The following is a 25,345-nucleotide window of genomic DNA, read 5'->3' on the forward strand; positions in this document are numbered from 1 at the left end:
ACATTAACGAAAATGGCACTAATACTGGTGTCAAATATGAATGCCTGAAGGTAAAAAGAAAAATGTTTGGTTTCATTTGCTCTTTCATTTGGGGGGAAGAAATTCGCTTTTGCCTCACCGTCGACGTCCATTTGTTCATGTAGAACAAAGACCGAGTGACACTTGCATACAGATTTACATTTCACAGCTCTAGTATTTCCAGATGCCAGTCTCTCCTTTGTATTTCTAGCAGCAAAAAGAAAAAAAATAGAGGGTTGCTGGCACACTGCTTGCCTGAGGGGCGTAATCCATCATTACAACAAAAAAGAATCACACAATGAATATATTCAGAAAGACTTGTTCAGTTGTGTCCATTATTTTAACTTTAATTTTTCCTGCTCTCACCCAGGAGCCATTAGAGTGCCCCCGAAACTGGCTGTTATACAATGTTTTTCACGTAATCAGGTACATACATTAGAAATAGTCTCCCACTGCCAAGAAACATTTTTCCCCCACAGGTTAAAAATAAAGAGGAACAGCTTGCTAACATTGTTAATAAAGCAGTTCAGACTTATTTTACTTGGGTGACATCAAAATTGAACTTCTTTGGTTTCCTAGCAGCAGAACAGATTTGTTCCTGTTGACAAATATTTACTCAGCTGTCTCAGATCACAGACATACTGCATTCTTTATTGGTTGAATTTCTCTTTAAAGATGACATGACTGAAGGTTTTTTTTTGTTTTTTTTTAAAAACACACAAATTTGTTCACCTGTTTTGCATATAAAAAAAACCCCTTCCCTTTCAAAGTAACATGTCTTCATGTATCCAGTAACTGCTGGTGGAATGAACAGCTGGATGTGAGCTTTGAAGAGTAGGACTAGCCAAAAAAAAGTACTCGAGAAGTGTTTATTGTACAGTACAAAAGTGCAGATTTCCAATGGTGGTAAAGCTGTTAACAGCTTGTTAACAGCGACGTTCCACTCCAAGCTACAGGCTGGAGGGCTCTGCTGAGATTTAGGAGTGACAATCAGCACTTGGAGTCTGCTAGGATTATTTTTAGCAAGAACTACCATCCAGAAATGGATGCTTATCAAAGCAAGATGTAGCACACTTAAGAATGCTTCAACACTGAGACTTAGTTTTTACACATGTACTTTCAAAGGTGCAAAAAAAAACCCCCAAAAAAACAACACAACCTCTGTCTACACATCCCTCTCTCCAGCTCTATCCTCTTCTTTCTTCACTGCTGCAGTGGGTCAAGGGAGTGTAACACCAAAACAAAGTGGATTTGTACACCACAGAGCATGCGCTCAGTTTCACACAATGCCAAGTCCACACCTCAAAGCTCTCCTAAGACCCAAAGATTCCTGCCCTAAGTCACACATATTGCTCTGTTGCTTACCTGGTAAAACCAGCCAATATACGATCTTTATTACAGGGACCTTTCTAGCCTCCTGTTTTATGAATGTCTTGAAATTCACTATCCGTCTCTCTCCTCTTGTCTCTTCTCCCCTCCTCCCTCTCTGTCACTGTCGTTACTTCTTTTTTTCCCTCCCTCCCTGTCATTTCTCTCCCTTTTCTCCCTCTACTCAGTGATTGAGTGATTATATTAACAGTCTAGTCTTCCCTGTGTCTGGCATTGTCATCATGCCTTTGTACAGATGCCACAAAGACAAATTCCTGCACATTCATCGTACAGGGAGCTTAAGCCGAGGTCGTTCTGTTCTGTTCCTCCGTTACCCTCCAGGTTCCAGCTATCTCCCTGGCCTATGAGACAGCAGAGAGCGACATTATGAAAAGACAACCAAGAAACCCCAAAACAGACAAGCTGGTCAACGAACGCCTCATCAGCATGGCATACGGACAAATAGGTTTGGCCTCTTGTCATCTTTCAGCACTGCAGCTCGTAAACCTGAATCACTGTGACAGGCCTCTTCTTGTGAAGTTTCAGCGATAATAAACATCAAAGGCATATAAACATTAAATACTGACATTTATCAGAATTTTTGGCATTTCTAACTGGCTTTGTAAATGTGTAGGCACATACAGTAAAGGAAAATAGATCCAGAGGTGAGCAGATAGTCCCACAATTTCACTCTAATTGTTGTGACATTTCGAGCAAATTGAGAGCAGAGAGTGCAACTTTATTTCTGCTTAATCTTGGTCGTGTTCCAGTTGTTGGAGCCTCACTTCAATGCATGCTTTTTCATCTTTGGTTTTATATGGTTTGGGAATAGCGAAAAATCAAAGACTGGCCTCATTTTATAGGCTGTTAAATAGGTCAAACTATGACAGGGCCTCACTGGATGACATGCAATCTTAAAATTGAACATGCTCTAAACAGCCGGTAACTCATGAACTCCCATAATGTGTGCAAGATAAACACTGCTGGGGCAAAATGTTTGCAGGGCTCAACAAATCACATTTACAAACCACTGCTGTGACATCACAGCCACAAGTCCTGAAAAACCTACTGATGATGTGATCCTGAGTGACACTTAGTGAATGCAACAGCAGCACAAACCACCGCCAGTGAGAAAAAAAGTTAAAACGGGTGCAACCAGCTTCTTGTCACTGACATGATGTCATAAAAACCTTAAACATAAACACTGACCTGGCAAAGAGTTTTAATGTAACAGATTCATGAACACAGTAATTAATAACCATTGTCTTAATCCATAATCAGTCATTTTGAAGGTTTGGTGTAAGTGGAGTTTTTATGCTCTGCAGTAAGATGTCCATCCTGCTGAAAATGTTACGCCTACTCTGACAAAACGAATTTGGCAACATCAAATTAAAAGTCACTAACACCTATTATGGCAGTACTCAGCTGTCTGGAGCTATTTACCTTTAAAAAAATAATGTCACAGAGGAAAGAGGGATGAAAATACATTAATCTATTTTCCCTGACAAACACTAATGGATTGAGCTACTATAGACTCAAAATATGCACTTTGTAGGGATATAAGTCAGTATATATTGTCCAGGTTTAAGTTTAATCCCTTGGCCTGCCTGTTAATTCAAAAATACATGTGGAAAATTGTTATGGCACACAAGTTACACAGTTGCCATGCATGTTCAAAATGTATTTGCTGATGGTGTAGGTAGACTTTGCATTTGTCATCTTGAAATGCCACATCAGTTTGCTTTACAGGATTGCACTTTCCTACAACATTTGCTGGAAATGAGTAGGTGTTTCAGTATTAATAATAAGAAATAATAGGAACTATATTAACATTTAATTAATTAACAAAATTATAGATTAACTGTAACTGCTGCAAGACAGGTACAGAAGATAAAGTAAACACACAAAATAAGCAGCCTGATGAAACCAACACATACTGTTGTGGTCACAAGTTCAAATACACTCATCACTGGCATGGACGTTGCTCTAACCTCCTAAGACCTGAACTCTTTCATGGCATGCATTTTTAATTTCTATTTGCTATTTGGACTGAGTGGGACCTGATGAATGTAAAAACAAAGAATTGTCTTTTTACCTGATGTAGTTTCTGAGAAGAGGATATCAGGCCCTAGTAGAGCAAAATTTAGTATTGTGGTCTAGACAGCTCAAAATGTGATGTCCACATATGTAGACACCAGGTCCTATGAGGTTAAATGTGGGCTTCTAATTAGTTTTTTTAGTTGTTCTTTTTCCAGGGTGGAATTATTTTACATCTTTAATGACTTTAAAAAGCAGGAATTAGTGCACATGTTTGAAGTTATTTCGGATTTTTCTCTAATCCACACAAGTAAACAGGCTCACCAACCAATTTAAATGAATCTTCTCTCCCTTAGATTGGTTTAATATTCAGCCAGAATCATGCCAAAACATTACTGATGGTTACTAAATGCATCTAGTTGTGGTGCAACTTCCCAAGAGACATTTAATCAGGTATTAGTGGGGGTATGTCCACCCTGATCCTGTATGTGTGTTTATATATCTATAAATATATCCATCCATTCTCTGCCAATTATCCTTTATCAGGGGGCTGGAGCCTATCCCAGCTGTCTTAGGGCAAGAGGCAGGGTACACACTGGACAGTTTGCCAGTCTGTCACAGGGCTAACACAAGCAACACAGACCACCATTCACATTCACACCTATGGGCAATTTAGAGTTTCCAGTTAACTTATCCCCACTAACTGCATGTCTTTGGACTGTGGGAGGAAGCCGGGGAGAACATGCAAACCAGACTGCTGGTGGAATTGAACTCAGGACCTTCTTGCTGTGTGCAACAGTGCTAACCACCATGCTGCCACTGTGCTGCCCCTAGATTTAAATAAATCATTAAAAACAAGCTACCACAAAATCCAAGCCATGTATAAACTTCTCACCACAAATCTATTTGGAAAATGATTTTTGCATTAACTAATTAACACTAACAGAATATTTACTGTGTTTTAAATGGGACAGTGATAAATCAATATCGCTTTCCTCTCTGAAATAACTTAAAATATTATTTTTCTCTACAGTATAATACCACTTATTAGAAAAGTTACAAAGTTACAAAACCATTGTTGGACCTTATGAACCTTTGAAATGTAACAGCTATAAAATGTTACATTATTTTTTAGATCATCTAAATGAGTTTTTGCATTGCTGTCTTATGAATGGGCTTTCATATTTGTAATCCAGGTATGATCCAAGCTTTGGCTGGTTTTTTCACCTACTTTGTAATATTGGCTGAAAACGGCTTCCTCCCAAGAAACCTAGTAGGCATCCGCATCGACTGGGATGACCGTGAAGTCAATGACCTGGAGGACAGCTTTGGGCAACAGTGGGTAAGGAATGGAGACTGACACTCGCCAACATGACCTGAATGAATAAACGAATGTTTCCACTCTCGCGCATGAGTAATACAATGTGTTTCATCCTGGCAGACCTATGAACAGAGAAAGATTGTGGAATTTACCTGCCACACAGCCTTCTTCACCAGCATTGTGGTTGTCCAGTGGGCTGATCTCATCATCTGCAAGACAAGGAGGAACTCCCTCTTTCAGCAGGGGATGACGTAAGTGAGTGGGGTGTGAAGTAAGGGAGGTGGAAGAAAGGAAAAGAGTGCTGATGGAAGGAGGAACTGAAGCATGTAGAATCGATGCATAAACGAGGGTAGTCAGAAAGGTACTCTTATTCTTCAAAATGAAAAATGATTTTGGCTCTTTTATTTGAGGCTTCTAATACTGGGATCATATCATCACTGCTATTTTAATGTTCTGTACTTTAAAAACCTGTATAAACCTTTTCTTTTCTCTGATGTGCACCTTTTTTCTGCCTAACAGGAACAGGATTTTGATCTTTGGCCTGTTTGTTGAAACAGCTCTGGCTGCCTTCCTCTCCTACTGCCCTGGAATGGACGTTGCCTTGCGCATGTACCCCCTGAAGTATGCTCTGCATATGCATATCTCCACTGAACTGAAAAATAACCTCTTAAAGACCTAATAGGCTGCCATTAGCCTGTCACTCTGGACTTTAAATGTAGTCTGTGATCTTCTTAAACACCATGTTGTTATCCTTAATATTCAAAAATAGCTGCAATGAATTTAACAATTTGCACTCCGCCTGTGAGTCACCACATCTTCCTTTTTCCCCCTCAGGATCCTTTGGTGGTTCTGTGGCATACCATACAGTCTTCTCATCTTCATTTACGATGAGGTCCGTAAATTTATTCTGCGGAGGCAACCAGGAGGTAAGCAGTTATTAAGAGAGAACCATGATTAAAAGATTTTTTAAGCTTATTTATCTTCTTAATAAGCTAGAATAATAATCAAGTGATGGTGCAGTATAGCAGTTGAAACCCCTATCTCAACCACCACATGTGCCAAACTTTTAAAAGCTTTCCTTCTACCTTGTGTAACTCGCTCAGCCTTCTGTCCTTGTAAAAATAAACACCATAAAAGAGAAGACTGTCCAGTCCTTTAAGGACACATTGATTGACAGTGTTGCCACAGCTCTGCTCTGTTGAGCTCACCTAAAGCATCCCAGCAAGCATTTGACAGATGGTGACTTGTAGAAGAAGATTGAGTTCAATGTCATTCCAAACAAGCACAAAGTATCTATATATATATATATATATATATATATAAGCACCTTGAAGTGGTGTGGACTGAGATTAAAAATAAAAGTGCAGGTAGCCAACAGTGTCGAGTGTAGCGCATTTACAGCAGAGCAAGTAAGCTTTAGTGGTTTTGGTGTAATATTAAAAGCATAGTTTATTTCTGACAACTTCTTACACTTGCAAATGCAGGCTTCACAGTCCATCACTGCAGTTCTTCTGGTTCATCCGGTTTCTCCTGTGATTCATGGGTTTGAGAGCAATATCTTTCACCACTGGAGGCAGCTGTCTTTTTGAACTCTCACAATTCATGTGACTTCATGTAAATTTAGTAATTCACCAAGTTTTCCCGACAGATTTTAATATTATTGTTATTTTTTACACGTATTGTTAAACATCATTCAGAAGCTTTGCTTTTTCCACAAATAGTCCTTCATGCCCAGTATTTAGTAAAGCGGCTGAAATCTATCAGCCATCCAGCAGAATGCAAACCAGTCAATGCTGAACAATTCTCCAGCTTTCAAAAATGCAGACTCTGCAACACTTCATTGATTATTGTCTTCCAGTTTTGATTTCTCAAGTAAATGCAGCGCTTTCTGGCAGTTTGCTTTGTCATTGAAATCTAACGTGATCTGATATTCGGGCCAAGTTTTCAGTCAAAGCTGATCCAGGAAGGATTAAGATCATGCATTACTGCTTAGAATTTTGAGTTCACTTAATGTCTCTGTTTTGAAATATCCATTTTAGAAATGAAACAGCCCATTGAAAAACCCATTTTCATCACCGATTACTTCTGTGCTCCATTGTGATGTCTGAGGTTTCTCAGGTTAAAAAGTTAAATGATCACTCATCATAGAAAAAAGCCTTTTCTAATTACCTTAGCACACTTGAAAAAAAATTGCTCTGCTGATTAAAAAGAGGAAACAAACTGACTACTTGAGTGTTTGGAGCATCAGCCTTTGTTGGTTTGATTATTGTTTGGAGAAAAAAGCCACAAAAAAAGTGTTTTCTTCTGAAACTCATCAGTGTTCTTATTGAAATAAACGAGTGCTATTACATTAAATAAACTGCTAAATAATTAAATATGTTTAAATAATGCCTGTACAAACAAAGCTAACATAACAGAAAGAGAACTGAGCGACTGTGGTTCACAGCTGAGCACGAGCCAGACTCCAGAATTTGCACATGGTTTTAATTGCTTAGAAAAGGAATATTAGTGTATTTTCATTTAGGATTTTTTTGTAGTTTGTTTAACCGGTGCAACAGTTTCTGCTGTCCTGGCATGAACAAATGGGTATTATATTATTATAATGGAAAACAGAATTCAATGATAATTAACAACCAATCGATCGCAAACGAATTTCTAAGTGGCCCCAAACTTTTGATGGGTAATACATTTTATAAATAAATGTCTAATTATTCCCAAAAATGAAAACCATTCCTCTGTGCTAAATGCTGCTGTATGAAAACATCTGTGACCCCTTTTTTATACATCTGCAAAAATATATAATGTCACTCAAGAAGAGAGCACACGGTTAAACAAACAGGACAAGAATATTAGACTCGGCTATTTATTTATTGAGAGAAACTATGCAGTATTACACATCTGTAAGTATGTGAACCTCTAGACTTAGCAGTTAATTAGATGTTAAAAATCAGGTGTGAGGGTGTGATGTTTTAATGAGCCTAAAGAACAGGGATCTGTTAAAGTCTTATCTTTGGAGGACATGATTTTCAGAGTGTATCGTTACTACAACATATTATACTTCTGAGAACTTTCACAGAATCTTTGTCAATGCTCATCACCATATTTAAAGAGTCTGCACTTCACCAATCCACAGTCATGCATACTGTTCATGACTGATGTTCAACGGTCTGGCAGGTAACAAATGAACCAGAGGAAACTGATCATCTAAAGACCTCTCTCACACTGTCTAATATGATATCCATGTTTGTCCACTATCAAAATACTGAACAATGGCTTGCATTGCAGGGCTTCAAGGAGACAGAGACAAGCCTGAATGATATTTGAACTCGAGCTGGATGATAAAAGGATAAAGACAGTTATTCCAAATTACCTTTTCGTCAAAAGAAGCATTGGACATGGTCAATGTAAAGGCAACGCTAATCATTCTAGCCATGTTTTGATAGACAACCGATTGACAGGCCAGTGACAACAAGAAGAGTTATACGTCTTATCAGTCCCCTGGTTGGAATAGAGTTAAAGCAACATCAGGTTAAGACACACACAGCGTAAGAGGAGCCACTGACAGCTGCACATGTGCTAATGTTTGGGCTACTGTAGCCATACACATCAGTACATTAGGAGTGTGAGTAAGATGAAAAGACAAAATGACAACATAAAATTTTAACGAAGCATTGCTAAACATGACAGTGCATCGAACACGGCCCGAGGCTCAAAAGACGAGAACACCGTTGAAATGTTCAGTAGTGTGGAAAGATTTCTGGCTATTTAAAGTTGCACAGATGCACAGAAGAATGTTTGCAAAACCCACAGCTGAATGTTTACCTGCACAATGCAAGACTTTACAGTAACAGACACTTTCTCTTGTACCATGCCCAGTGACGAAAAACAAAGAGACACTGATGCAACAGTTTACTTTATTGTAAAATATGTGATGTAATGTAAACAGAGCCAAAAATGTCAGGTTTAAGTGAATGATTCAAGTAACTGACCCTCGTTACCGAGTCCCTGACCATTTCCCTTAGACGGCACTTTTCCAGCTGCGCGTGGAGTGTAAAGAGACAGGAGAACATCTGAGTCACACTTTGCTACAACATCAGATTTGTGGTCAAGTCACATATCTGATCCATATAAGAGCCTCACTGCCCTCTTCACTGAGTCAGAACTGCACTTCTTGTGCTTTTTAAAGAATTAATTAATTATTAATTGATATGTTGTCGTGAAGCATAAGTGGATCACAATTGAGTGATCCCTTTCACAGGCCGGTGTACTGTATGGCAGTTAAGAAACCAAATCCAGCAACTTCAGTTTAAAGGTTAAATCTATATAAAAGAAACGATACCGTGTGGGTTCCCTGAGATATGATTTTGTCCTTCGTGGAGAACATGAGATTTTTAAGACAGCGATCATTTATGCAATCTATACGAGTCCTGCTGTGCTGTAAATAGGACATCCCGACGAATGAGGACATCCCACATTTGTGGGGGTTGAGCTGAGACAGCACATGGATTTTTTTCCCCCAAAATGATGGGAACTGCAGCTTCCAATTTTATGACCATAAAATTAGGTGATAATAATTTTGCAGATATTATGTTTCCATTACTAAAAATCAAACTGCTTCTTGAGATCTTCTTTGAGAGTCAAAGATTTAATACGATTTCAGAAATGTAGAGTAATTTTATGGCTTCCGAAACAAATTTTAGCCAGTGGACAAAAGGACTTATCACATTGCATTTTCAACCTTTGTCCATACTTCCGGAAGCAAAGGGCAGAGTGAAGCAGAAAGGAATTTTCTCAAAATTGTGGCAGGGGTGGTCAGTCTTATTGCTGTCAGGGGTATGAGGTGGAAGAAGGCCAGACATTAGAGCAGAGGGGTGAAAGGTCAGAGGAAGACATATCAGCATTTGAGGAGCCTGTGCAGCAACAATGTGATGGTACTCACCCATAATAAGAAGTGTTGTATCATGTAGGGCTCTGAAGTTTTCAGGTATTACAAATTTCTAGAAGCCTTTTCAGCTGAGAAGCTGAACATTTTTTACACACTTTTACCCTGTTGATTTACATTAATTATTAATTGATTAATAATATATATCCTAAAAGTATATATATATAATATAAGCATATATAATATATATGCTAACTCTACATTTCCTGCCTTTTTCACTTTAATTTCAACCATACTGAAACTACTGCCAAGAGAGTTGGACCTCTGATTACATCAAACAGTAAAGAGCAAACCAGGTCTTAGACTAAAAGATGTCAGAAGACACAAACCAGAAGGAAGTGGTTTTAAGTTTTAATGCTGAAGGTAGCATTAAAATGTAACGCATTCTGGAGCTGAAAACATTCTTCAGCATATCTGTGTTCATGACATAACTTGGATAACCTAGGATCCAACTTTACTGGTTCCTATAGACAATTCAATAAGTTGAGACAGATTCTTGGAGATTGGCCAGTCGATCAGAGTAACAAATGATCTTAACGTCCGATCAGGGGGCAAAGACTAAAGCTCTCTTGAAGGTGATATCTCCTTAAAAAATGCAACCTTCTGCCTCAATCTGATGAAATCATGAAAAGATTATTCGCTTCACAGGCAGTCGAGAAACCAAATCCCACAACTTCAGAGCCCTAGCTTACGCAATACTCCTCATCCATAATGAACTTTGGGTGTCATCATTTTGACCCTGCTCAGGCTCCTCAAACGCTGGTATGTCCTCCTCTGAGCTTTCACCTTCCAGCTCTCATGTCTGGCCTTCCTCCACCTCCTTTCCTGACAGCACTCAGTATGACTCCACTTGTACAAATCTGAGTAAAATCCTTTCTGCCTCGCTCAGCACTCTGTCATATCATGCATGATCACTGCTGTTGTCATGGGTTACATGACCTAATGATCCAGGTTTAGGTGAGAATTAGGTGTGCAGAGTAGAGTTAACTAAATTAAAAAAAAAAAAAAAGCAGTATAAGAAAATATTTGCTAAAATAATGTTTTAGTGTTCATTAATGTTTCCTTTATGAAATGTTTTAATATTCACAAACTGAAAAACATTGTACCGGAAAATCCACACAAAGAATGGAAACGATATCCATACTTATTCCCGCAGAAGATAAAAAAAAATAATATAAATAATATTTTTTGTATCCATCATTTCCTGTTTTTTATCTTCAGAAAGAATTATGAACCTATGTTATTTATTTTTAAAAAGTACATATATTGTGATCTATCGATATATCTGACTGATATAAAAAAAACTTTCCATGTCACCCAGCCTTAATTTGAATACATTAACAGTAAAGTCAAGAACACGAATCTCAAAAGAAAAGTGCATAAAGCCAGAAAACAACTCGTAGCACAAAAATATTTCTACTGAGGAATGGTAGTGGAAGAATACAGTTAATGTTTTGCAATAGTCGAGTCAAAGTCCAAACCTTTATGTTGTAGAAATTGTGGAATAGCCCGAAGCAAGCAGTTTGTGTGAGAGAACCCAAAGTTTTGTGTTTGCAATACTGAAATGGACTAAATTCCTCGAAGCCAGTGTGCAGAATTGATCACCTTTTACTGCATATTTATACTTGCATTTATTGCTGCACAAAAGTGTCACATGGGATGCTGAAAACAGAGGTTCAGGTGCCGTTCACAGATCTGTAATACTGACTACTTTTCCCTCAAAATGTTAAGGACCAAGTAATATTATTGTGTAATATAATTCATGTTGTTCTGTTTTTCTTCCTTTAGCAAAACTGGATATTTTAGGATATGTTTATACAAAAATATGGAAAATTCCAAAGGGTTCACAACCTATTGTTGCAATTGCAGTATATAGTGTGCAGAGCTGATCGCAGCCTATTCATGTTCATATGTAAAACTTAAACCAGGAAACTTAAACCTGTACCACACAACCAGAGCCAGCTGAAAATTATTAGAAAGGAAATTAAAGCAGGCTGATGAAGACTCTTGAGATATGTAATGAAGATTATGCAGATGATACGGGCACCTTACAATGGCTCAAAATCTGTTCACTGCCACTGCCTTACAGCAGATGAGGGGCAAGACACGGGGAGACAAATACAATTTATCGTGACAGTTCATCATTTCTGTTAATCTGTGTGTCACGGACGGCTGATCAAAGTCTTAGAGTTATAAGGGGATTCATTTGGAAATGTACGGAGACAAAGGCAATGAGATGAATACAAATAGAGCGATACAAAAGGATATTATGAAAAATGCTCGCCTGTCATTTTGTTCCCTGACACTTTCTCTCTTTGTCTTTCTGCCTCTCTCTCTTCATCTCTTCCAGGCTGGGTGGAGCAGGAGACATATTATTAACATTCAGAAAATGTCAGTTTGAGGTCTGTGTGTGTGTGTGTGCATGTGTATGCATAGATGTGTTTGTTTGCGCTCATGAGTGTAAAACTGTGCGTGCGTGTCTGTCAGTTGTAATATTGCATGGATCAGTTCACAAATCTGATTATCAGAAAAATACTGCTGAAAATAGGCTTTTGAGTTTTCTCTTTTTTTCTCTTTATCAGAAAACATTTCCAGCAGAGTGATAGTAATGTAAACCTTTGTGCCTTACACAAGCTGCTACCAAAGTGATGTACTGTGGCCTGTTTGGCTGGAAGGGAGTATCAGATGTTGTTTGTGTTAAATTTGACAAATAAAATGTATTCCAAAGTATGTCTGCCCATCATTTAAACATTACTCACCTACGTATCTGTATTGTTCCCTATTGCAAAGTCATATAAGCAACTTGATTTTGATGTGCCATCCGTCTGAACATTGCTGAAGACCCCAAGGACAGTCATCTCCAAACATGCTGAGCATCTGCAGGTTATGAAGGAACAAGCCAACAAGACCCAAAGTATTTTCTGCCAGGTTCTCTCTTTTGTCTGTTGGAATACACAATCTGTACAATATTACACAGATGTTTTTAATGTCCTGGCTGATTTGTGTGTGACAGGAGGTAATTGGAAATATCTAGAAGAGCTTTTGGGCATCACTAACTTTATTATTATTATTATTATTTGTATTTATGAGTGTGGAGTGGATGGAGCTCCCATTTTACAATACTTGTTCCATGCATCCATTTTACTTGACAGAAGACATGACTGGTGGGCTAGTTTATTCTTGCAATTGATGAAGGGGAGGATATTCCAATAATGATCTTCTTGAAAAAATATTCCTTTATCTTTTTGACTTCTCTTGGGCTCTCTAAGCTAGTTGGTGCAGCCAGACAAAATAGGCATGGAAAAAAAATGATTCAGACAGAATTCACACACTATCTAAGTAGTTGTGTTTCTCCTCTAAAAATCAGACTTAAACCGCAATCATCACCAGACATGAAAAAGGAAATGAATCTGATATTTTCTTTCAGCATCCTGTGCAGATTTGATTTAGGAAAGTTGTTCCCCCAGTGGATAAAAATACTCTGTGTTTCACCCACGAAAGCAAAGGATTGAAAGGAATAAAAAAATATGTCGGAATTTTTCTGAAAACAAAGACTCAGTGTTTGCATGTTGCTGTCATGTTACAGAAAGAAAAACAACCAAATCCTAACAAGGAAGTGTTATAAAAGAGTAGCTCCTTAGTGTAGTAGGTTATGCATTTGCCTAAAAAGCAAAAGCTCCCAAGTTCAGCCTCAGGAGAAAACATAAATCCCTTTGGGACTGTGTCAGGAAGGGCATCTGGGTTGCTGCAATTATTTTAAACTAAAAACCACAGAGCTATGTACAAATACTTCCATCAGTCCATTTTGTCAAGTGGACTGTGCCTATACTAACTGACATCGGGTGAGATTGAGAGGTAGGACACAGGTTATGGCAGGTGACAGGTTGTGTACAAGGGTACCAAAGAGGCAGACAACAACGCTCACATTCACTTACAGATGCTGATAACTGTCTTTGGACAGTGGGAGGTAGTCGGAGCACCCAGAGGAAATCACTTGTAAATCAAGAAGTAAACTCTAAAAAATGTAACCTAATTTTACAGTTTACTTAGACAGTCACATTTCCTTTTCATTACATTTTTATATTGATTTGATTTCCATTAGCATACTGATTTACCTATCTTTTAATAAAATAAAATAAAGTGTCAGTGAGTATTTTATTTTTGTCTAAATTTCTTGTGTTTAACATGAAGTTCATAAAAGTGAAGGAAACAGACATTTTTTTAGTTATTTTAGTATTTTAAAGTACAAATTGATTTCAGCCTTAAAATGGTGAATAAATGTGGGATTTCGTTTAAAGTTGGATGCATTTTGCTGCAAAGAGGTTCCAGATAAAAACCTTTTTTCAACAGTAAAACAGACATTTTCTGTAAAATAACCGAATTATTACACGTCACCTTCAACATTACGCCATGCCTTACAGCACTCAGACAGTTCAAACTCCTTTTCAAGCTTGAATCTCTTCAAGGTTTTTCAGAACGCCGCGGAACAACAACATCCGTAACGTCACTTCCGCTCACTGTCCGTCAAACATGGCGCTGCTTCTAAGGTCAGTTTATCTTTAGTGCATTACTTTCGGGCTCTGGGAAGCTTTTACTCCTTGTTCTTTGGGATATTGAGGCGCGTAGAGAAAAAGTATAATAAACTAAATGCACGTTTGAGGTCGACGCGCCTCGGTGTAACTTGTAGTCTCCGTTTATTATCCTTGTTTACCGCAAGTGTGGTGGAAAGCCGCTAGCTTACTGTAGCTGTCGTGCTAGTGTCAGATGTTCTTGGTTATCTGAGAGTGGACTTTGACAAGTAGTGTTAATAATGACTGACGTAAGCGGTTATTTGGCGCCTTAACCTTCATATGACCGCTTGACGAATGCTTGATTCGCTGTTGATAATCTGAATTTGTTTGATTTAGGTTTGTGTTAAGTGATAATCGAACTACACCGTTACAGTGTCGTAACTCTACCCAGGTCAAATGATTGTCAAATGATTGGCGTTGTCTAAATTACCTTAAATGTGAAACAGATCTTTGTTTAGTAGAAGTGAACCTATTACCCTTTAGAGTTTGTTTAACAGACACTTCTCACTTGTTCCTTCTCGCTAGAGCTGGAGTTAAGACTTGGCTTTACTTATTGCTGGGTTTTCCCAACGAATATGCAAAATTGATGACCATAACTGTTTATAGAACTATAAAAATACAACAACGAACTACAAAGCATTCTCTCTTAAGCATTTTTTATTGACAGTATTAACAATTTTACAGTATGAATAATAGCGACGCTCAAACCTTCTTTTGTGTCCTATTTTTTTTGTATGTGTTATTGTTCTTTTTTATGTTAATTTGTTGACTTGTTGCCCCTTGTTCCTATTTAGCTCTGTTTACTTATTGAAAAATCTTCATCATTACAACATATCTTTCTCATGGTGCTGCTGGTTTACTCTGAAGTAAACCAGGATTCAAATCTAAACCTGTTTTTGTTTTTTATGTCTTTAGGACGTTGGGACGTCAGAGTGTCTGTCTCTCCAAACCCCAGTACAGTGTCTTGTACAGACAGTGAGTTCTGTGCTTGTTTGTTAGTGCTTATAAATGCACACATAGATGCTACTGCAAACTTGTTTTCTGTAACCACCCCATTTTCTCTCCTCTTCAGTGTGGCTCCAATGGGATCCACAGCCAAGGAGGAGATGAACAAGTTTTGGGACAAAAATTCGAGATCAAACCGACCCGTGTCTCCCCATGTCACCATCTACAAGTATGTACTGCATACCTTCTGGTGTCTACTCAGTGTTGTTCAGATGTGACTCAGTTAAAGTAAAAGTCATTTGCTCCATTTGTTTTATGTTTTCAGAGACACCTCAAATCTGCAGCAACATGTTTTCTGAGCTGCAAATATTGTTACTTTTAAAGTCATTTTTTCTGATTGTGCAGGTTTTTCATTCTTTCGAAGCTAATAAAACAGCAGGGCAACCCACAAATACCTGAGATTTAGTGCAATAAGCACCTTATAATGTACTGTCACCAAGTTATTGCAATCCTAACGCCTGCAGCAAAGAACCCCTTTTTTGTTCAGTATATGTCGGTATATGTAATTTCTCACTAGGCTACCCTCCTGGTTCAGCTGCCTTTTTTTAAACTTTAATATTTTTCTGTCATTTGGGATCATTGTGATGACTCAGGGCACCTTTTTTTTTTAACACTGTCAACAATCTTCAGCTTCTCCAATCTGTAATCCAGTGATTTAAGTCATACTCTTTCACTGGGTTTAGCCTGTTCTGTACTAGAGCATTAGCTTATTCATATTTATGCATGCAAACTTTGCATGTGCATCCATCACTGGCACAAAATCAAAGTTCCATGATTAAAATGTAGAATTGCAGTGTTGTTACTTGTAAATCAAAGCCTCATTCATCATAAAACTATTTTAAAGATTTAAAATAATCATTAGTTGAGGCCTGTATGTGTGAAAGCTAAATGTGCTCTGGTTTATGGGGGGATTTTTTTGCGTCTCAGGTGGTCTGTCCCCATGATGATGTCCATCACGCACAGAGGAACTGGAATTGGGCTCAGTGGAGGTAACACATCTGTTTTTTCCATCCAAAATTAAAGTTAAAGCAAGTGAATGATTTAGTTTTGCCCTTGAAGTACCAGTTGTGAAAGAAGCTATACAGCCACTGTCAGCTTTTAAGTGACCTTGGAAATGTCTTCAGGGCATTGTAGTCTATCACTATTGATTTTTACTAAGAGCATTTACTGGAATTACAAAACACAAGTTGTTCAATACAATTAAACCTAACATGTGAAAATTAACACTAGATGGCTAACAGCTTTCAGTCATTCGCCTGGAGTAAAAACACGTGTCATTGTGGTATTGTATATCAGTGCTGCTGACCTTCATGGAACATGCTGTAAAAGCTGAATCAGCTTTGTTTATGTGTTAATTGGCTTGATAAGGGCCAAACTCAACAGCCAGGCTACCTCTCGGACATTAAGTGCCACTTACTGTCTCTCAGCTTTCTATTAGAATCACACGAGTAATCAACTGAATCAACTGAAATCAACTTCGATTCACAGTGAGGGAAGTAAATCTGTCACCAACTGACAGGAAGCCATATCAGTTCATCTAAACATAACAGTCAGTATTTAACATTTAGTTTTCAATGCAGCTTTCTGTATGTATATAAATATTTTAAAGAATGTCTTTTCTCACACGGAGTTGTTTAGTTTATATTCTTTATCATCCAGGCAATACAGAAATAGAAGCTTTAAATAAGCCATTGTGTTCAGTGCATTGTAGCAGGCAGCCCAAGAAGCGCTTGTTTGATCCAGATCCATTATTTGGCTGTCACTCCAGCAAGAGCAAAAAACAACAAAAAAGTATTTACATAACTGAGACTTTAACATGTTGCAAAATTACTGGTGAGCTGGATCATGTGGTAAAGTGGCTTATGGAGAAAAAATGTTAGAAGCATGTGGAGCTTCTTTTTACATGTCTTAATTTCTTACTGATTATGAAAGGTGTGGTGGTCTCAGGATTTCTGTCTGTGTTTAGCTATCTCAGCATTTGCAGTGGCAGCGCTGGTTTTGCCAGGGAGCTACCCCTACTACCTGGATTTAATCCACTCACTGTCCATTGGTCCATTTCTCACTGGGCTGGCCAAATTCGGGATTGCCTTCCCAGTATCTTACCACACCTATAACGGCATCCGCCACTTGGTAAGATTTAATGATTTAATAATTCATTTTTTAAAATGCCTAACGATTTAACCGAGGAACTGCTTACCTTTTTCTTCCTCACACTAGAGTCTGTTTGAAATTCTTTGGTAGTTTTTCCATTTGCATGTTTTATGAGGTGTCTGGACTGCTTAGCTTAAGCTTTTAAGAGGATACAGATTTTTGTTTTGCTTTTGTCATGTTTACTAATTTTACTAATTACATTTGCCAACATTTATAAACTGAGGTTGTTTTTGTGTGCTTAATGTTCTTTTTATGATCTTCTTCTGTTTATTATTATCTAATCAGGGCTGGGATATGGGCAAAGGCTTCAAAATTCCAGAGGTCTACCGCACCGGCTACACAGTCATTGGTCTGTCCGTCATCACGTCAATAGCTCTGCTCATGATCTGAGCTCAGGACCAGACATGATGAACAGAGCGAGTTAAAGTGAACGTGAACTGGATTTCACTGTGGGAGTTTTGTTTTGTGTATATGTACCGTGGCCTAATGCAGACTTATGTCATCAAAGTGTTCAATAAAGGATTATGTTATTCTAAATTTAGAAATTATGTTTTGATGTTTCTTCCTTTGAATTAATTACACTTGGAGAGTCTTTGGGGTCAGCAAATGCAGCAGCAGAGTGCAAGGTGCATGCAAATGTGACCCAGTTTATTTCACACTTGTTCTCAGCGTGAACAACAACCAGCGGCCAAAATTAGACATGTCCTACATGCCTTATGTAATTTGCCTAATTGTGCTGTGACGTCAAAATCATTAATCACTTTTCTTTGCCCTGAGTGCTCAGTCACTGCCAGTTCAACCAGTGTGTCTGCTGATGTTGTTTGTGCACAGAAAGGTGTGTTTGTGTGTTGTTGTTTTTTTAAACTGTAGGCTGTCATTTATATTTTAACTTATCCAGGCTGCAGATGCTCAGATACATTTTTAACGGCAGGGAAGGGAGAGGCTGAAATGTAGAGGCAGCTCAGTGGGGGAAGCTGTGCATGTGAACAGGCTCCTCACCGGCAGCCTGCCTCGGGCCTTACCTCCAACTGAGATACACACTGCATCTCACCTGCTTTTGTCCTGCAGTGTGAATAAAGGCAAGCTGTGATGTAAAGTCAGATCCAACTCCCGCTTGTGCTGCGTACAGTAACAAGTGCATACTGATCAACAAAAAACAGGTTCTGAGGTTAGCTGTAACAAAATTGGCTCATTAATTTGTAACCGATGCCTGGAGGGGAAATGCCTGTTAGGCAGAATGTCTTTTTGGTTTATTGATGAATATATATATATATATATATATATATATATTTCTCGGGTGTTGTGTCATGCGTTTTGTCAGTCTGTTTCTAAAGGACACATCAAACTGTTTTTTCCAGTATTTGTAAAAGTCGAGAGTTAATTCAGTGCTTTTGATGGTGTTGTAATGTCCACAGAGTCATATCAGCTCTGTTGCTGGACAGGCATTGCTATACCTAACCACTGCCAGCTCAATGTTACATCAACTCTTGCAAAATGCCTCTCTGTACACGAGTTTTTTGTCTGATTGCTGTTAATTTGGCATACGCAGGATTCCCCACACAAAGTCCTATCCACACAACAGGCACATTTCCACCTGAGCTGCACATCCATTGGTCTGCAATTTTCTATTGTGATGGATGGGAAAATTGCTCAGGCTCTGCAGGATCCAAGACTGAATTTGTTTATAGACTGTTTGCACTAAACCCTGCGGAATTTCTTCTCATTTTTGGGAGTAAAAAAAAGAAATGGGGGGGTAATAGAAGTATTGGCTGTTTCATTCCCCTACAAACAACAAGCACTCTGGCTCATAGTTGTTGATGCATTTCCAATGCACAATGTTCCATCTTTTAGTTTTGCTCTGATAACATCACCATAATGATATTTTGACGAGATAACTTGCACGAAACAAATGGGGGATGAAAAGCGGGAGTTCCCACTGTTTCTATGAGACATTAAGTCACTGATGATTATGCGGCGGCAGCACCCCCTACCGTTTGGCAAATTATTACACCACAGAGCTGCGGTCCTGATGCTGAGGGGTGGTGAGGATGCTGCACAGGGCTGGGAGGGGGAGTATAAACCCGGTTTTGATAGAAAAAAACGGTGCCTCAGTCTCTGTGGCGCAATGGAATAGCGCGCTGGACTTCTAATCCAGAGGCTCCGGGTTCGAGTCCCGGCAGAGATGTGGATGTAAGGATCCGGCTGTAATTTTTTTCCTTTAATGAGAAGGGTTCGGAATAAAGCTTAAATTTTTTTTTAAATGTTCTTTGCAGATAAGATGTGCATAACAGAGCTGCTCTGTACTGTCGACGACAAGGGTGGATTGGTGGAAAGAAGATGATTCATAGTCGTGTTTATTTTGCAGAAGCTCAAAAACAGTGTATCTGGCCTGGTAATTTCACAGGAGCCAAGTCACCGCGCAAAGGTCATCTCATCTATGCAGATCTGAAATATGGAAAAGGCGTGAAACCATAGCAGAACTTCACGGGGCTTCCTTCCCAGCTTTACTGTCCAGGCTGCGCGCTAAGTTATCACGCGAGCACATTACTGCACAGTCTCACCAGCGGACACGCGCGCACGCTCACAGTTTCGGCACCTGGGGCGAACAGCTCATTTAAACCAGAGCAAAAAGCTTTCCTGAAGCAGCGGCAGCAGCTAAACGTTTAAAGCCGTTTGCCGTCCTCGTAACAAGTGTTTAATGATGCCAGATGCCGCGTTTCCATCCTCCCATTCGGTTCAGAGACAGAGGGAGAGATAAAGGCTCCGGTTTACTTTGAACATAAATGACTCATAGTGCTAGAATTTTTTTTTTGTATGCAGATTCTGTATTGAATTAAAGACCATAACTACATTGTACAGTGCGAGTGGAGAAGAAGAGTTGGTGGAAGTCATTGTGTATTTTTAAATTAAGGGAAATCAGGGTGGGGACCTTGAATCCTTTCAAGGATCCCTGAAGGTGGACTATTTCCATCTTTAAAACCCCCCAAATCTGGGAGCCCAGAGCTGATATTGTTATTTGCTTTCAGTGTGGGAAAGCAGCTGCTTGCTTGAAGATCTCTCAAACGCCACGACTCCCCTACCACTCCCCACTCCCCCCGCGCTCCCCATGGTTTTTATAATTTTTTATTTATTTATTAATTTTTTTCATTCAACCCCACCTCCTCGGTTTCAGTTTGTTGCCACCACCACTGATTGGGCTGTCGTGACATCCATGTTTAACCCCATCATGCCTCCCCACACACAGACCTAATCCGCCCGCAAACTAATCCTTAATCCTCTCTGGCAAGTTGAACAACCCCTCCCCCTCCTCCCTTCCACCCTTGGATCCTGATTCCCAAACGGGACTGACGTCAAAAACGTCAAAACTACAAGGACTCTCCCCTTTAACGTTGCAAGCATATGCAAAACTCCCAAGGGTGTAGCCATTATGATGTAGAAACATTAATGGACTATACTGCACAAACTGTGAAACGACAACGTCTCAGCAAAGTAGGACTTACAGTATTCTGGGAAAATAGGGAGGAAACGGAAGTCCCACAACTCCACAAGGCCAAGGACTCGGTTAAATCATTAGGCAACCATGGAAATTATCTAACCGATGGGAAATAGTAGTGGGCCTATCTGCAAGATATAAGTAATAGCTCCAAAGCATCAATGATAAGAAACATTATACTCCACTGAGAACCGTGACAATCAGCTTCAGATGACCCGATATGAGATATGTAGGTCTGAATTCAGGAGAAGAATTTTGTACCTACTCTGTAGGCTATGGAAACTTTAGATAAAGCGAGCTTATGTACAACAGGGGATAATGAAATTCCATAAAGGCAGATAAGGTCAGATGACTCACTGTGGGATATTATAGCAACATTACGATGATTTTTCGCTATGGTAAGATCTTACTATCCGCTCCATCTCCTTCATGCTGCTCTCAGTCAGTAGGCCCCTGCTCTGGCCCTGTTATCCCGGTGGTACGGGCCAAATCGTATTAAAATCCCCTCCCTCCCTCCATCCCTCCCTCCCGTGTCCCCTCCCCTCCCGCTCGTCTTTCAGACAGTCTGTTTTTGCTGCAGTGAACGGTAGCCGTGGAGAGCGAGCTAGAGAGAGATAGAGATACAAAGACAGAGTGAGAGAGTGAGCGGAGGGGGAAAAAGCAAGAAAAACAAGGAGTCGGGAGAAGGAACAAGGAGAGAGAAAAAAGTCGATAAAAGCAGATTGAAAGAAGGCTCCGAACAAGCGACTGCTGCGCATCAAAGGAGGGACCTTACTGGGGACCTTATTGGAGACCAGCATCAACAAAACCCGACTCCGGAGGCGGACTATACCGGTGTGTGTGCGTGTGGTTATTGCCGTGCAATGTTTCACAGTTTGTATTAATGTACAGGGTTAGGATGTAGCCTGTAGGGCGGACAGGAGACACCTGTCAGTGGTGACGCTTTTCCGTCTCCAGGAATGTGTCCGTGTGCGCACTGCGAGTCTCCCTTCTCTCTCTCTCTCTCTCTCTCTCTGTAATCCGTTATGCCTGCCCAGGGAGAGAAGTGTATAATCCCTGAGTGTTTCATAATTTACTCTAAATGTACGTTTTGTTGTCGGGCTGTCTGCGCTGTTCCCGACTCCTCTCCTCTCCTCCTTTTTTTTTTCTTTCCGCGCTCTTTTGCAGAAAAAAAGATCGTAACTCGCGGGGTGTGCAGCAGCCACCTCTCTCCAGCCTTTTCAAGAGTCTCCCAAATTCTCAAGAGCACCAGATTTTCCTGCAAGCGCGGGAGAAGGACTGGTTTTCCGACCTGAGAACCAGTCCTCTGGTGCTCTCGCGGTCCGTCGCAGCAATGCAGGTAGCCATGCGCGAGCTGTTGTTGTTTTCATTATTGTTGTTATTATCATTGTCATCATCTTTATTGGTTTCACTCTCCACGTTAAGCGTAAGCAAAGAACTTCTGTTCTTCGCGCTCAGTTTCCGCGTTATTTCCCATGGATACACTTGGTCCAGTTTTGTTTTCGCTTCTCGCCATCACTCAACAGAAAGAGCTGGAGCAACAATAAACATAGACACCCCCCACCCCGTCTCTAGTCCCCAACATCCCTTTCCCATGACATGCCCCCCCTCCCCCACGTCCCCCCTCCGCTCCATTACTCCATCCCACCCCTTGTCCCCGCCCTAACCGCCCGCTCGTGCGTCCGTCCCGCAGCCAACGTTACAGCCCCGGTTCCCTCTCGGCGATGACAATGAGGGAGCCGTCCACAGATGGACCGAGGGCTCACCTCTGCGCAAGCTACTGCTATTTTAAGGAATCTGCGTGAGAGAAAGAGGAAGAGAAGGAGTGCGAGAGAGAGAGAGAGTGAGAGCGAGTGCCAGAGAAGCTATTAAGCACGACGGTCCGTCTCCGGTCTAGTGCAAAGCGCACCGTGTATTCTCAGCGGGCGGCAGGTGTATCTCTCCGCTGCTGCTGTGTCTTTCATTGTCTTTCCTCTTCTCCTTTTTTCTTTCACTACCAATTGTGGGAATGTTGCTTAGCGTTATTTTTAATTAGAGTGAGTTAGTTGGAGCTCGAAAATGGCCCCAGAAACATTCGTTTTCCTTCTTTCCACATGCGCACAGCTTGTTAAAGTGGAATAAATTGACAGTAATATGAACACCACCCCCCACCACCCCCATTCTTCTCGTCTCCCCTCATTAACACTTAAACATCGCCACCATCTCCGTCTACTCCTCTGTTTGGCTCTATCACCGCCCACTCTCTCCTTACTCCCACCTCCCTCAATCAGTCGTCGGTATAGTATGACACAACCAGATCGATGAATACCCATGGAGCAACGCGTGAGTAACGGGTGGGCCAAGCGTTTATTCAGCTGCAGCCAACCAGTGGCAGGGGATGCAATTAGTGGCCAGTTGGCCTTGCCTGCTTGTTTTCTTTATCTCACCATTGCTTTCCCTGCAGGTGACACTCCAGAGCTCCTCTGCCCTCCTGAGGATTCAGTGAGACAGGCGGATCTGTGTGCCCGAACATGGCCTTCCCATCAGCCCCCTTTGCATTATGGAGTGTCAGCTTATTGACAGTACTCTTCACAGCTGCGGTTCACAGCAATACTAGCTTTGGTAAGCACATCTCTCTCCCTCTGTATCTGTCTGCCTCTTACTGTCTCTCCCTGGGCCCCTGACCTCCCTGACCCTCTCTCTCTGTCTCTTGTGGTGGCCCTTATCTGTTTACTTGAGGCTTTTTCGTTGTTTCCTGTATTATGACAAGGGAATCAGAGCAGCGTTAATAAGCACATGGGACACTCCCACCTCCCCAGACCCCAGTGGAATTTCTGCTGTTGTTTTTTAGGAATGTGTGTGACTCGCACGTGGGTGTAGGGCTCAGCAATGCATTGCAGGTCCTTTGCCAGAGTAGCACACTGCCCAGTAACTTCCTCTTCTTTTTCTCTCTCAGTGACATCTTAAATGACTTGCATAAGGTCGCTTAAGATGCAAAAACACAGGCAAACACTCATCATTAGCAGTCTTGGATGTTTACCTGCTTAGCATCTCTCTGTCTTTCTCATGAGTATACACTTGGAGATAAAGAGCGATTGTCTTGTGCTTTCTCAGGTAGGGGCAAAGCAGCGTGCAAACTCTTATACAGACATATGACAGTCCTTATGGCTGAAGCTCAAACTGCGATGAGCTGGGTGCGGCTCAAAGCGGATGGTAAGAGAGGATTTGATGAGAGAAGCACTTTGTAATGATATCATCCTTGCTGTGAGTGGCGAGAATATACAGACCGATGTGCTTTCCAATTACATAACACTCAAGTGACTGACTGCTGGTAATACAACCTTTAGAGGACGAGTTTTGCCAGTGGTAAAATGGTGCGTCACCACTGGCCCTCAATCCACAGAAAATTGATTGACATAGGTAGAATCCTGTCGGCATGTTTCTCATTACACTTGGTATTTTTTTGCACAGAGTTTGACAAAGAACTGTAAGACAATATAGCAGGTAATAAGGCTCCTAATAGATGTTCCCTGATTTGCATTTCCAATATATATTCTCAGAGGCCCCTTGTATTCACTTATGCACACCCACACTATTTCACAAATCTGAATGCACCTGTGAATACACACTGCATGCATATGCATGGAGAAATACACAGTATACGCCCATAGATATGCACGCACACGGACTACATTTACTGTACTTTGAATTTGTTTATCCACATCAGCTGTTTTTTTTTTCTGTTGAAATAGGTATACTTGAGTTTCCGTGCATTTATGAATTCAATTTGGGGGAGCGAAGGATTGTCGGTGTGAGCTCACATTGGTCAGTGCGGTAGAAAGTGAGAAACAATATGGGTATGTCTAGAAGTTGGGATCAGGCCGCTGTAATACAAATGCAAATGGAAGCATGTCAAAACCTTTAGAGTTGCTGAAGATGAGAAATGGACAAACAATCACCTCAGACTGAGGCACTGATGATGAAACATCAATCTCCTGTCAGGATGCTGACCCCAACTGTGTAGTTCGTCATTGAAACCCAGGCGCTGGTTCGTTATTTGGGTCCGAAAATGATTTTGGCTCGCATTCACACGCATGTCACATTTGATTAAGGTGTGCCTGGAGGGAGGCCTGACCATGCGTGACCAATTCTTGCTTTGGTCTCACCTAAGTGCTGTTTTACATTATCATGTCAGTCAAGGAGAGTAATTAAGCCTGGGACGTCTGACAGCATTTAGGAGATGAGAAAACACGTCAAAGAGCACAGCTGAGAGATGGGAAGCAACCGTGGAGTGCTGAGTTAACAATTTTGGCATCCATGTCTTTTTGTCAGTAATATGTGTCATCAAATAATGATCAAGTACTTGTATTAATTCCACAGAAACCAAATTAATAATATCACTGCAGTGAAATCAGTCAGAATCACTTGTCAAAAATGTTTGAAAATATATTTTTTGCACC

The 25,345-nt window shown here is 40.4% G+C and overlaps 3 protein-coding genes and 1 non-coding gene across 10 annotated transcripts in view; all 4 read left to right on the forward strand.

Annotated features, from left to right (window-relative positions):
- atp1a2a (ATPase Na+/K+ transporting subunit alpha 2a) overlaps positions 1 to 12,416 on the forward strand; it is a 49,809-nt gene extending 37,393 nt beyond the window's left edge. The window contains exons 19-25 of one of the 4 annotated variants that reach the window (XM_005728942.2): positions 1,729 to 1,852; positions 4,620 to 4,765; positions 4,865 to 4,995; positions 5,264 to 5,365; positions 5,579 to 5,670; positions 12,037 to 12,088; positions 12,269 to 12,416. In XM_005728942.2, coding sequence (XP_005728999.1) covers positions 1,729 to 1,852; positions 4,620 to 4,765; positions 4,865 to 4,995; positions 5,264 to 5,365; positions 5,579 to 5,670; positions 12,037 to 12,065 — 624 coding nt within the window. In that variant the 3' untranslated portion in view covers positions 12,066 to 12,088; positions 12,269 to 12,416. Of the gene's footprint in view, positions 1 to 1,728; positions 1,853 to 4,619; positions 4,766 to 4,864; positions 5,106 to 5,263; positions 5,366 to 5,578; positions 5,671 to 12,036 lie in introns of those variants that run through there. The other 3 variants (XM_005728943.2, XM_005728941.2, XR_001290324.1) reach the window with 3 other exon arrangements.
- A 1,734-nt stretch (positions 12,417 to 14,150) lies between these two features.
- Positions 14,151 to 17,958, forward strand: sdhc (succinate dehydrogenase complex, subunit C, integral membrane protein). The gene is made up of 6 exons (XM_005728944.1): positions 14,151 to 14,233; positions 15,173 to 15,232; positions 15,330 to 15,431; positions 16,190 to 16,251; positions 17,229 to 17,392; positions 17,699 to 17,958. Exons 1-6 carry the CDS (start codon positions 14,217 to 14,219, stop codon positions 17,801 to 17,803), a joined length of 510 nt encoding a protein of 169 aa, XP_005729001.1. The 5' UTR covers positions 14,151 to 14,216; the 3' UTR covers positions 17,804 to 17,958.
- A 1,566-nt stretch (positions 17,959 to 19,524) lies between these two features.
- Positions 19,525 to 19,598, forward strand: trnar-ucu (transfer RNA arginine (anticodon UCU)). The gene has a single exon. It is a non-coding gene; the product is annotated as a tRNA-Arg (tRNA).
- Positions 19,599 to 21,566: 1,968 nt separating this feature from the next.
- The window catches only part of cadm3 (cell adhesion molecule 3), a 104,227-nt gene continuing 100,448 nt past the window's right edge, over positions 21,567 to 25,345 (forward strand). For all 4 annotated transcript variants that reach the window (XM_005728945.1, XM_013909809.1, XM_005728946.1 and 1 more), the window contains exons 1-2: positions 21,567 to 21,740; positions 23,350 to 23,507. In XM_005728945.1, coding sequence (XP_005729002.1) covers positions 23,417 to 23,507 — 91 coding nt within the window. In that variant the 5' untranslated portion in view covers positions 21,567 to 21,740; positions 23,350 to 23,416. The remainder of the gene's footprint in view (positions 21,741 to 23,349; positions 23,508 to 25,345) is intronic.

The sequence above is a fragment of the Pundamilia nyererei genome, unplaced genomic scaffold (genome assembly GCF_000239375.1).
Source record: "Pundamilia nyererei isolate P.nyererei 1_Seehausen unplaced genomic scaffold, PunNye1.0 scaffold00031, whole genome shotgun sequence".
Classification (NCBI taxonomy): domain Eukaryota; kingdom Metazoa; phylum Chordata; class Actinopteri; order Cichliformes; family Cichlidae; genus Pundamilia; species Pundamilia nyererei.

Excerpts from the sequence above, each read along its gene's own strand:
- sdhc (XM_005728944.1), top strand. Across the intron at positions 15,233-15,329 it reads TACAGTGTCTTGTACAGACA|TGTGGCTCCAATGGGATCCA; the intron begins GTGAGTTCTGTG and ends TCTCCTCTTCAG. Across the intron at positions 15,432-16,189 it reads CCCCATGTCACCATCTACAA|GTGGTCTGTCCCCATGATGA; the intron begins GTATGTACTGCA and ends TTTGCGTCTCAG.